This window comes from Apis dorsata, unplaced genomic scaffold (assembly GCF_000469605.1).
Source record: "Apis dorsata unplaced genomic scaffold, Apis dorsata 1.3 scaffold_68, whole genome shotgun sequence".
Classification (NCBI taxonomy): domain Eukaryota; kingdom Metazoa; phylum Arthropoda; class Insecta; order Hymenoptera; family Apidae; genus Apis; species Apis dorsata.
Genome location: NW_006263366.1, coordinates 1514839 through 1526537, shown reverse-complemented (window position 1 = coordinate 1526537; position 11699 = coordinate 1514839). Strand labels below are relative to the sequence as shown.

Here is an 11699-nt window from a genome sequence, read left to right as displayed (position 1 = left end):
TTTTTTTTTTTTTTTTTTTTTTTTTTTACGTAACACGTGCCTCGATACGGTGCCTCCCGTCGATTAGAAATAAAATATGCGTACATTAAAGTTATTTGGAACGTTCATTTCGTACAGACAGATGTTTGATTACGTCAACAATGAAAGTCAATGAATATACATGTGTGTGGAATTTACATACGTATAATCTTGAAACTTATCTCTCTACGTGTTCTTAGATTAACTCCTATTCCTATTCTGTTGTAATGTTCTAAAAATAAGAAAGATAAAATGCAATTTTTTTTTTTTTTTTACGTTTCATGCTGTTGCATAATAGTTGAAAACGTTTTGTCAAACGTAAAAAAAAATTTTTTCGTGATTACGAAAAAAGAATAAGGAGAAATACAAATTAAAAAAAAAAAAAAATACGAAAGATTCCTTATTCGTCTAAAAATCGAATTCTTCGGACCACCTAATAAGTATTTCTCGCGCGGATCGTTTCAGGTTTGAGAACACCCACGCGCGCGTGGGCGCAGCGCCGGGTAGGTTGTCAACATAGTAACGGAAACATATTAAGCGCAATGAGACTTGCAAATATGACATATTGCCTACACTCTGTCAAGTTCCAACGGCTATTGACTCGCTAGAAACCCGTTTGATCGTGAATGGACACATTTTTCGATAGTGGAGGAATAAATTGCTCATTGTCCAGAGAAGAGTATCGAATGAAATTATCGATACGATAAGGGGGGGGATCGAGAGCCGAGGTGCAAGAATACCAAATAGGTTTCGACAAAAATGGATCGTTGGAACGATGTTGAAGTAATTTCGTTCGGGAAAGAAAGTCATTACGCCCGTGTTCTATTCTGCATCGAGAGAAGAAATTGCGAGGGCTTAGAGTGGAACAGATGGACGATGGGAAACAACGTCGGGATTTCTCTACATAAGGATAGTACATATGCTTCTTCGCGAGCGTCGGTTGGATCCGCAATGAACGCGGTTGAAGTGGTTCAGAAGCACTTGCAAGAAATTCTCTGGAACGTGATCGCGTCAAACTCGCCGGCATTAGCATAATTCTTTTTCTCCTTCTTCTCTTTCTTTCTTCTTTCTTTTTCTCTTTTCTCCTTCCAGAGAGGAATAGATTCCGCGAACTAAATTTCTTGTCAAACTCTCTTCCGCCTCTTTACGAGCTGCTTGTGTACATCGCGGGACAAACAATCCTCTCTCGAAGGAGGAGCGTTTCGAATTCTCGAACGAGAAATTCCCAACTAAACTAAAGCGGAATGGGGTTGCTTAGAGGGATAATTTAACCGTCGTAAAATCGAAAAACCGGGACCTCGAAGAGATTCCGACGAGATATCATGAAAATTTTCCATCGATTTTCTACAACTCGAAAACTTGTAAGATTCCCGAGAAAATTGCTCGGCTCGGTTTCCGTTTTGTAAAGCGTGAAGAAAGAAGTTTCTCGGCAATGAAATTACCACGAGGGGAGAAGTTTAATCCCTTGGAACATTTTACTGCTTTCTCGCTTAATTAAAAACAGGATATGTGTGGTGTATGAGGATAACTGTACAGTTATTTACTTACTTTATAGAAGGCGTGGTACGATGGCGTAATAAGAAAGACAGAAAGAAAATAATATAACTCGTAAATAAGGTACAATTTTATCAGACGTTACGAAATAACAAGAAGATGACAATTAATTAACACATTGACTGAATATAAGTCCTAAATAAGGTACAATTTTATCAAGCGTTACGAAATAACAAGAAGATTTATAATTAAAACACGTTGATTGAATATAATTTAATATCGAAGATATAATTTTCCCTCTCTGTTTCCCTCGAGTTACACACGATCAACATTTCCAAGAAAATTTTAAGACGCATATAATATATATAAACGCTTTCTTTCCCTGTCTTCTACTTGCTCGTCCTAAGGTAGATCGAACAAACCGGGACGATAAAAGAGGGAAACGAAAGCATCTCCTAGATAGGATGCAAACGGGAGCAAGCTCGATAGCGAAAAATCTCGATCGTTTTCTTTCGCTTCGAATAGCACGGGAACCGCATATAAATTCCAGCATCGTAGATAATTGAAAGCGTCGCCGCGAAACACGTAAAGAACGCCGTGTTCCACGAGTCTCACACGCGATACCGATCGTTCGCGGACTTTCGAGCGAGCGAGCCGCTCTTGCTACCATCTATGGGTGCATTCCATCGGATCTCTGCCTCCGAGTTCGACAGATCTGCCGATGGAAAAGAAAAGAAAAAAGGAAAAGAAGAACTGCGAAGATCCTTAGAGGATGGTGGAAACACGATTATGTTCGACCAAGGTGTATCACCCTCCCCTTTTCCTCGCCGGACACGCCCCGCAGCGCTAGGGTTGATCGGCATAATGGAATCCTACGGGTCATAGGATTCGCTCAAGGACGACTGGATGGGAATCGAGATGGATTCCTCGTGGAAGTACACGGTATATACGGTGTTTCCTTTTTTTTTTCCTTCTTCTTCTTCTTCTTCGTCTTCTTCTTTTTCTTTAATTCGATTCCGTGGAATTGACGCTGGTCTCGTCCCGAGGTTCGCGAAAGAAAGAAAGGTTTGCCGAAGGTGGATGCGCCGATATGGAAGAATCGAAGAAGAAGAAGAAGTTGATTCCAAGCTGAGTCTTTCTGGTCTAGTGGGTTGGAACTAAGCAAGCTTCTTTCGTATGTATATTTTATCCACAATGTGAATTCCTAGGAAGAAGGGAACCGGTGGAACGATCGGATGAGATGGTCAATTTTATGATCGAGAACGCGAATTACGAGCCGATTTATCGCGCGACAGTCGATCGCTTTATCGTTTCTGGGGATCGCTGTTACGAGGTTCAAAGGATATTCCGCCGACGTTTAATCGAAGAGTGCGATAAGATGAAACGAAATGAATGAACGTTGGATCGTTAATCATCGATGTTGGCTGTCATCGTTCGCGTTATTTTTTTATTATGGTGGTTTATGCGAACTCCAAGCCAAGCTCAATTCAATTTTTCTTGAAAAGTGACTAAACGTAATTGTTGTACGCCATTGTATTTTCTCCCGATTCTTCTCTTCCTTCGTACCTCGAGCAAGAAGACGTCTCTATCATAAAACATCGCGTGGCTATCCCGTCACGCAAAGGTAATCACGTTCGTAATACCTCGGATGCACTTTTTAATAGCGCGTGCAAGCGTGTTGGAAGATGATCACCTTCGAGCTTCATCGATTCTGAGAAGGAAGCCGGATTTTCTCGACCCCTATCCACGGGGTGGACATCCGTATCGTCACGGGTCACGCAGTCAAAGACCCCCGTGGATAATTTGTATGAGGAGGATGCAACGACCCGTGACAATGCGATCTCTTGATTCGCGGTATTTCGAGCACCATTCGAGCTGCGCATCTTTTTCGTACACGCCCCGCGATAGCCATTGAATTATTTATCGCTTAACGGAGACGGAATAATATATCGCTTTGATTTCAGTTGAAGCTGTTGGTGCCAAGATTTATTGGAACTTATTTTTCTTCCTCCTTCTCCTTCTACTCTTCTTCTTCTTCTTCTTCTTCTTCTTCTTCTTCTTCTTCTTCTTCTTCTCAGATTTACAACAAGCCATTTGCCGCTACGGCTTATCGAGAATCGGTAGGAATCATCGAAAAAGGAATCCACTATTTTGAAGAAGTGAACACGAGCCTCCACAATCGCATGACTACGCGGAATTCGTATAAGGCGAGCCGTCTAAAAACTCGACACTCGTCCTTCTTCTTTTCGCGTAATTTTAATTGTCGATAATCTTTTAAGCGTAAAGAAGAGAGTATCCCGTGTGACAAGGCATCTTTGGTGAAAAGAAATAAGAAGAAAAAAGGAATACAATAGGCTACAGTCGAGAGAATCGTGCAAGGCCACTTTTAGCGAGCAAAAAGTTGAACACACGCGTCAAGTAACGCCAAGAATCGTTCCAGCGTATTGTTCTTAGCGCCACTTCCGGCGGCATTCTGGTTCAGAAGAGATCGTGACCAATTTATAATTCCCGCAATAATTGCACGGGCACGCGCTCGTAACGCGACCAGGAAGTTAGGAAGGCTGATGATAAACCGCTCTAATGACTCAATCTTCAACGCTTTCGATTCGATTTTCACCTTCCCGTCGCGTCCTCCCCTCCCCAAAAATTCCCGATTAATCCAATTACGCCTATCTCGATCGCAAGTTGGCTTCGATCTTCTTATGGCGAGCGAAGAAAGTGACCGGTCTCTCCTTCAACGAGTTAGAAATCTCGGGGAGAGCAATTACGAGCAACACCGAGATTTCCTTTCGGGATCGAAGAGTCTCCAGGAATCTCGACACGAGTGCACGCGCGCCGCCTTTTGCATTGCAGATGTCATCCCGGAATGCTTTGCGTTTATGGGTGTGCGCGCCTTCCACGATAATTCAACATGGCGTCATCTCTCCCTCCTCTCGTTCAAAGAAGTAAAGCTGATCCATCCGAATCTTCCTCCTCGTCGCCTCGTCTCAACGCGGAGAAAAACGCGGCCCTCGTTCCTAGTTTATGCTATATCCCACCTAGAGTTACGTAACCACTTCCCAATGACGATCTCGTTTCGCACAAGTGGTTTCACGGCGGCGATCGATCCTCCGTTCAACCGATTCGAGCGAACGAAGAATGCGGAAACGCGGAGGCAAGCGTTTAAGGTAAACGCGAAATCGACACAATTCCGCTAATTGTTATCGTTCAACCGGTGAATTATGTTCCTTTTTTCTTTTCTTTTTTTTCTTTTTTTTTTTTGTTTATTTGAGGATATAAACGTTGAGAGTGTTTGCGAAATGATTAAAGGAGGATTAAGGAAGGATTTGCCGGGGAGATTGCCGAAGGAGAGTTGTTATCGATGATACGTATTTCGTCGAGTAAACATGGAACGTGACTTGTTATTTCTTTTTTTATTGAATACGTTATTGAATATTTTTTTGTTTGCGAACGAAAGGAACGAATAATTATTAGAAACGAGAGATGAGTATTTACTTCCGGAAATAAATTACTTTCGGGTGAAGGAACGTGAAGAGAAAAGAGAAAGAAAAAGAATAAAATAAAAATTTATTCGAATAATTATTCGATCCTCGTTTTTGCTCGATCGTTTCAGCTGGACAAATTATGTAGCGATTTGTAATTGCAGCAAAGTCTCGTTAGACATGGAGTTTCTAATCGAAGCAATTCTCATTCTTACCTGAAGGCAACCGCAGAAGGACTTTTTCACTCGCGATGGCATCGTCTGACAGCGACCCACAAATTCCTTCAAGGGCTGTGGACTCTTCACTGGACAGCTCGGAATCCTCTGCAAGCCAGAAAACATTCCGATCACTTAATCGAATCGTGATGTCTCGCGATCCCTAAATGAATCGATAGACATTCGAATCCAGAGGAATTCCATTGGAAATGGAGTTGGAAAAATGCGGAATATGAACGACTCGATCATCGGGGAGAAGCGCGGGGATGTCTCTGGAAAGGAAAATTCACGCACTCGCCTTTCACTCGCTTTTGTCCAATATGAATTCCTACGGTATCACGCATTATAAAAAGGAACAGGTAGAACAACTTGTTACGAAGATAGAACGTAACGTTGCCTTTGTGTGGCAGTGTCGTAACGGTGCCGGTTTGTCATTCGTGTTATTCGAAAAAATTCATTTTATCTCCTATAAAATAATTCATATAAAATAATTCACAGAGAAAGTGATAAATAACATAAATAAAATTATTTTCGTCTTGACGAAATTATATAATCGAGAGATAAATTCATCGAGGTCAGTAAAAAGCAATTATTTCAATGTCCCTCAAAATATTGAATTCTAATAGAAATAATTTCTATATACTCATCATTCTCACTGTACTTTAATACTTTTTTAACTTAATTTTTGTAGAAACAATTGGATTTGCGTCGCAAATCTCCTCCTCGATAAATTTCCGGCACAATCGCGAATTTAAATCGTCACAATTTCCTGCATATCGATTTTTCAATAAAATTTTCATTTATACGCATTGTCAAACGTTTCGCATAAAATTTTATTATCTTTCATCCTATTACTCGCATATGAATTTTATTCCAATTTTTAGATTCACTTCACCGATCTTCACCTACCGCGAAGAATTTCGACCATCTTCCATCCTGTCCGGATTCCGGACAGGATTCGATGGCCTCGTCATGCTGCTCCGTCATGCGAATCTTTCTCCCTTTGAGGTAAACGAAACGAGTCCACCAAAACGTGAAAAAAAAGAAAAAGAAAAAGAGAGGAATCGAAAGAATCGATTCCTCCTGCTGATCAAGAGCGCAATTATCCGTTCGAATTTCACTTTTGCACGTTCTCGAAGCGCGAACTCGCGAGACTGGTCTCTTGGCTATCGACGAGCCGAAGAGGCTCGAGTCGACAACGAGGTCGACCCAACGCAGTCTCTCTTATCGTGCCGTCAAATTTCTTATCGCCCCGCTTAGAAAAAATAAAATGCGCCGGTAATTTCTGACAGTGGATTATCGCGCAGGTATGCATGGTCGTGTTGCGTGCGATTCTTTCAACAAAAATCGATAAACGATCGCTTTAAAATCGGGACTATTGGAATCCTTCTTTGTGCACCGTTCGTCTGTTCGTATTTTTTTCTTTTCTTTTTTTTTTCTTTCTTTCTAAAACGTTACAATAACGAGAGATAGGAATGATTATCGATATTCCCGATAATGCTAGACGGTTTTCAACAGATGGTGCATCGTTATCGCGGGTGCGTTATCTCCTCGCCAACTGTTCGTCCTGGCAAAACTGTGAGTCCAGACATTGGGAAAATATCAACAGAGAGAGTGTCGGAATCACGAGGGATTAATTATTCGAAGGTCGTTAATGATTCGATACCTATTTCCAATTCAAAATTGCTCGAATTAGAATCGTTTCAAATTTTCCGAATTTTTCGTAGCGTAACTTTCGTTCTGTGGAAGAATAACTTTCAATTTCAATTTGACAAAAAAATTATCCGATATTAAAGAATTTCATCCTGTAAAATCTTTGAGATTCGAATATTCAATTATTTACACCTACAATGGTAAGGAGAAAAGTAAAATTTGTGATCTTAATTTCCAGGAATCGTGCAAGAAAGAAAAAATTTATATCACCCTTCACTCTCTCCATTCGTCTTCTAAAAATTAATACGTAGATCCACACCTTAACACCTTTCTCCTCACAAAACATAAAGATCAGACACTGGCTATCCGGCTAATTTTCCTCCATTAATTCACGCGCGTCTGTGTGTCACGTTTCCACGTTAACCGGGGACAGTGTCGTTCCCTTTATCTCGCGGAGCAGCTGTTGCCCCGGGGTAATTGTAACCTTCTCTATGAGCCGTTAGCTCGAGCCTGTTGGCGTAACGAGAATGTTGTATACACATAACTGTCGTTCACAATCGTTCACGATGTTGAGTTGCGCGATGCGTTCAACGTTACGTGCGAATTTCTGATGATTCGTTTCGTTTCGTTTCGTGTATAAATGTATCGTATCGAATCTTCTTTCGTATAGGATGGCGACGGACATCATCCTTCCGTGTATCGTTTTGTTTTCGAAGTTGGAAATTTGATACAACCGTAACGTAGATCGAAGAGAATAGGAACTAACCTGTACGTTGTCTGTCCGTTTAGGGAAGACTCGCTGCCATGAACACGTATCGAAATGGAATTCTTCGCTAAATGAATGGTTCCTCGAACGCAAGTGTTTATGGGACACGGTAGTAAACAGTATCGACAAGGCTGCACGATTTAATCTACGAGTACCTTAATCGCTTCCTCGTGACACATCGGGACACGATACAGCCCGTCACAGGTTGCAGATTCGCAATTGTAAATACAGGCCGAGCAGCGATTCTCATATTGTTATTGTAAATAATATTCTATTCGATGGTAATTTTGCTATCGTAATCTCATTTTGGAAATAGATCCCGTGTTTCCAAATTTCTAAATTTTCTCTTTTAAATTCATCTTTAAAAAAAGTTGTATTAAATTCTCGATTAATTTTCTTATTTGTAATTCGCATAAAATGTCTGAAGAAACACGATTGAAATGAATTTTTGATTTAGCAGCTTATATACATGAGTTTGAGATCGAAATTATCGAAATCGATGATAAAACGGAATTTATCGACAGACTTTCTCGATCAATCGAATAATATAAGAGATTCGTTTGCATAATCGCGTCAATGGTTTTGCAACGCATTTTGCAACCGTCATTTCTAAGGAAAGCAAATCTCAAAGTCACGAAGTGGGAAGGGAAGAGGAGGAGGATTGGGAGGATGGAAGGAAAATCGAACGATTGAACTCGATCGTGCAATCAAATGATGGCATTTGAAAGGCGACGATTAATTCTCCGCTTCGTTAATCGGCGGAACGAAGCGAGAAATCTTCGAACGGGCGAGGGGGCAGATTTTCTCCGTCGTATCCTCGATAAAAATCGGCTCGAAAGCGCGGGTTCTGTCGATGATCGTCGTCGCCTCCGCGTGAAACGAGGCCTCGCGGGGCACAGGTGAACTTTCGCGTGGTGAATCGACACACGCGACACGAGATGTGACGATACGATCGTTGGCAGGAGTCGGTGAAACGAGGGCAGTCGGTACATCCATGACATTTTTTTTTTTTTTTCTTTAAATCAAGAATATATATAAAAAGATATCGATTGAAGCGAGAAATGATGGTGTGATTTTATGGTTTGAAATTTATCTGAAACGATTCGAGTCTTTAGAGCGAGAAACAACGAAGTATTGGTATAAATATCTTAAAAAGTATAGTCGACGTAGAAAAAGTTGATTGAAATGAACATTGGATAATTTCTTTAATGAAATTGTACAAAAGAACGATCGTGTATCTCTTACATTTATCTAATAATATTGTTGCGCTTAAAAGGATGAATAATTAAAATGATAATTAAAACTTCGTTCGAGTAAAACTCGATCCTATTTCTAGAATTTATTCGTATATTAATCAACGTGAGTATATTTTGTTTTACAAGTTTATCGTGACGTTATCAACGTGTAAAAATAATCACGCTATTCTATATCCTATATCCTATTTTTCATTAACTTATGAATTATTCGTAAGCTTCACGAGCTTAGAAAATTTCGAATAATTTTACACTTTACACGTTGATAACGTCACGTTGATAAATTTACATGAAAAACAAAATATACTTATGTTGATTAATATTAACGATTAATAGATTCCAGAAATAGGATCGGCTTTTATTCCAACGAAGTTTTAATTAGTCTCATCCTTTTAAGCGCCACATTATTCAGATGAATGCAAGAGAGATATGATCGTTCTTCTATTATAATTTCGTTAAAGGGAATCGAAACTAGATGGTTGTGACAGTTTTCTTAGTTTCTCCGAGTAAAAGAACATCCATATAAAAAAGATCGGCGCTCGTTGAGCCGTTCAACTGCCATCTCTTTATCCCGGATCATCTAATAATTTAAAAAAAAAAAAAAAAAGCGCAAAACTGCCTTCTAAACGGATCGAAGGATGTACAGTTATGCACAATGTGAAGGAATGTGTGTCAGTGTCTGTAAAATTGCGTTCAATCACGATACCGATTATTACAAAGACGTACAAATTCCATGGATATATTCCCTCTTTTCCCTCGCTTCTTTGATCTCTTCCAGAAATACATCAGGATTCCTTGGAAGTGGGATCCATGTGCGCGGAGAACACGCGATGGAATTCGCGGAATTCAAACAGGAATTTTCATATACACGATATATAAATGATACACGAGCAAATGCCGTTCGTTGAGTCCGTCTCACTCTCGAGACACTCGAGAGTGGTGAAAATTGGATCGATACGATCTCGATGCAATATTAACGAGATTACATCCATTAATCGGCGATCAATGAGAAACATTATCGAAGATTAATTGTTGCACGGTTACGTCGAATGCTCGATCGAAATCTGTGCGTCGTTCACCGAGAGAGATTTCTCAAGAGATGGAGGCTCAAGAGTGGTCGAAGAAAGCAGGCGATCGAGGCATGCCTTTCGATTATGCATCGTGCGTGCGCAATTATGACATTAACCTTAGAAGAGAAACTCTCGGCGGAATGGAGATTCTAATTTCGATCGGCGTCGGCAGTGGCGCGAGCCGTTTCATTTGCCTTGATTTATATTTAGATAGAACGATGTATAGAGCAACGATGTGAGAGCAGCTACGAATCGAAGTATTAAATGGATAGGATCTGCTTGGCTCGTAGCAAAATTGCTACGATACGCGTCTGGTCGGAATTAAAAGGGCAATTTATCCGTGTGGAAAACAACAGGCAGGCAGATGTCAACGTTTGCACGTTGCGTTGTAGCGATTACGATGCCCTCCTTGGAAAGTAGCTTTACACCGAGCTTTCGCTTCGCTGGAAACGAAACTGGGGGATATCGATGGAGATTTAATAAATTTCTATTAATCGAATTGATCTATCCAGTCGATCGAAGCTTCTTAAATCGGGCTCTCATTAATGGAGTAATTGTTCCTCGAAGGAAACTTCTATCCGCTGTCAATTTCGTTTCGATGCGTCTTTCGAAACGAAACTTGATGCTACCTCTGATCGTGTTCCTTCATTGTACGATCTTCTGTAGAAAGTTATGAATCGTCCAATTATTCTATTTATTCACATCGAAAAACTTGAAGAGAGAGAAGAAGAGAATCCGGACAATTTTGAATCCCGATTTAAAGGAGTGAAGTGAACGAAGGAAGGAAGAGAGAGAGAGAGAGAGAGGAAAGAGGCAAAGCGAGCATCATGTCGAATCTCACCGGTACCGGTTATCAGAACTTGATAGCTATACTTCACGATCTCCGGCCATCAAAGATTTCGACGTTAAACACTCTCGCGTAATTTGTCATTGTAGATTGCCTCGTGCATCATTCGAGAATGTTAATTGCGAACGGCGTCATTAGACAGGCTGCACGCGATTACTCTCGATCCGTTCGATACACAGCTCGTGTATCGGGTGCACAAAAGGAGAACTGAAATAACGTTTAATCGAGATACGAGATATCTTCGTCTCTTCTTGGTCTCGTCATTTTCGCGTTGTGCAACACAATTTTGTAACAATTATTCAACAGTTACGGCTGGACAGAGATATCAATGGACGGTTTTGATCATCCGATGGACAAATATCGATTAGATCTAATATCTCGAATATTATTTTATCGCAAATATTGAATTTCCCAAAGATAAAAATAATATAATTGATCGAAGAGTCTTGAAAGGATTTTTAACTTTCTTGCATCGATTTCTTCTTTCGTTTCATTCCAATTTCAACGAGGTTTTTTTTAAAAGATTTTAGATGAAAAGGAAAATCCAAAGACAAGCTTTCCCCTAGAAAAGAACATAAATCTAACGATTTGTTGGAAAGAGAATAAACCAGAAAGGAAGGAGCGTGGCATATGTTTAACAGGTTCGACGGTCGGTGAGGAGGGAAAAAATGTTTCTCCGATTTCAAAATTTGAATCCAGCCAACCAAGGAGTGAGAAAAACATGTTTACAGATTCGTAATACGATATTTTCGTGGGGGATTTGCATGTGAAACTTGGTTTTCGAAATGCTCATTTCTCCCGTTCCAACCGTTTCCAAGAACGCGACGTGAACGCGTTATCCAGCCAACAAGTTTCAAATTAATTGGCATTTCGATGTCAAATAACAAAGGAGCGAGTTCTT

General features: G+C 40.4%; 1 protein-coding gene across 4 annotated transcripts in view; it reads right to left on the bottom strand.

Annotated features, from left to right (window-relative positions):
- Positions 1-11699, bottom strand: part of LOC102679279 (disheveled-associated activator of morphogenesis 1) — a 35402-nt gene that overhangs the window by 7493 nt on the left and 16210 nt on the right. For 2 of the 4 annotated variants that reach the window (XM_006610100.2, XM_006610099.2), the window contains exon 2: positions 5210-5317. In XM_006610100.2, the coding sequence (XP_006610163.2) occupies positions 5210-5251 (42 nt within the window). In that variant the 5' untranslated portion in view covers positions 5252-5317. Of the gene's footprint in view, positions 1-5209; positions 5318-6118; positions 6418-7628; positions 7766-11699 lie in introns of those variants that run through there. The other 2 variants (XM_031515356.1, XM_006610098.2) reach the window with 2 other exon arrangements.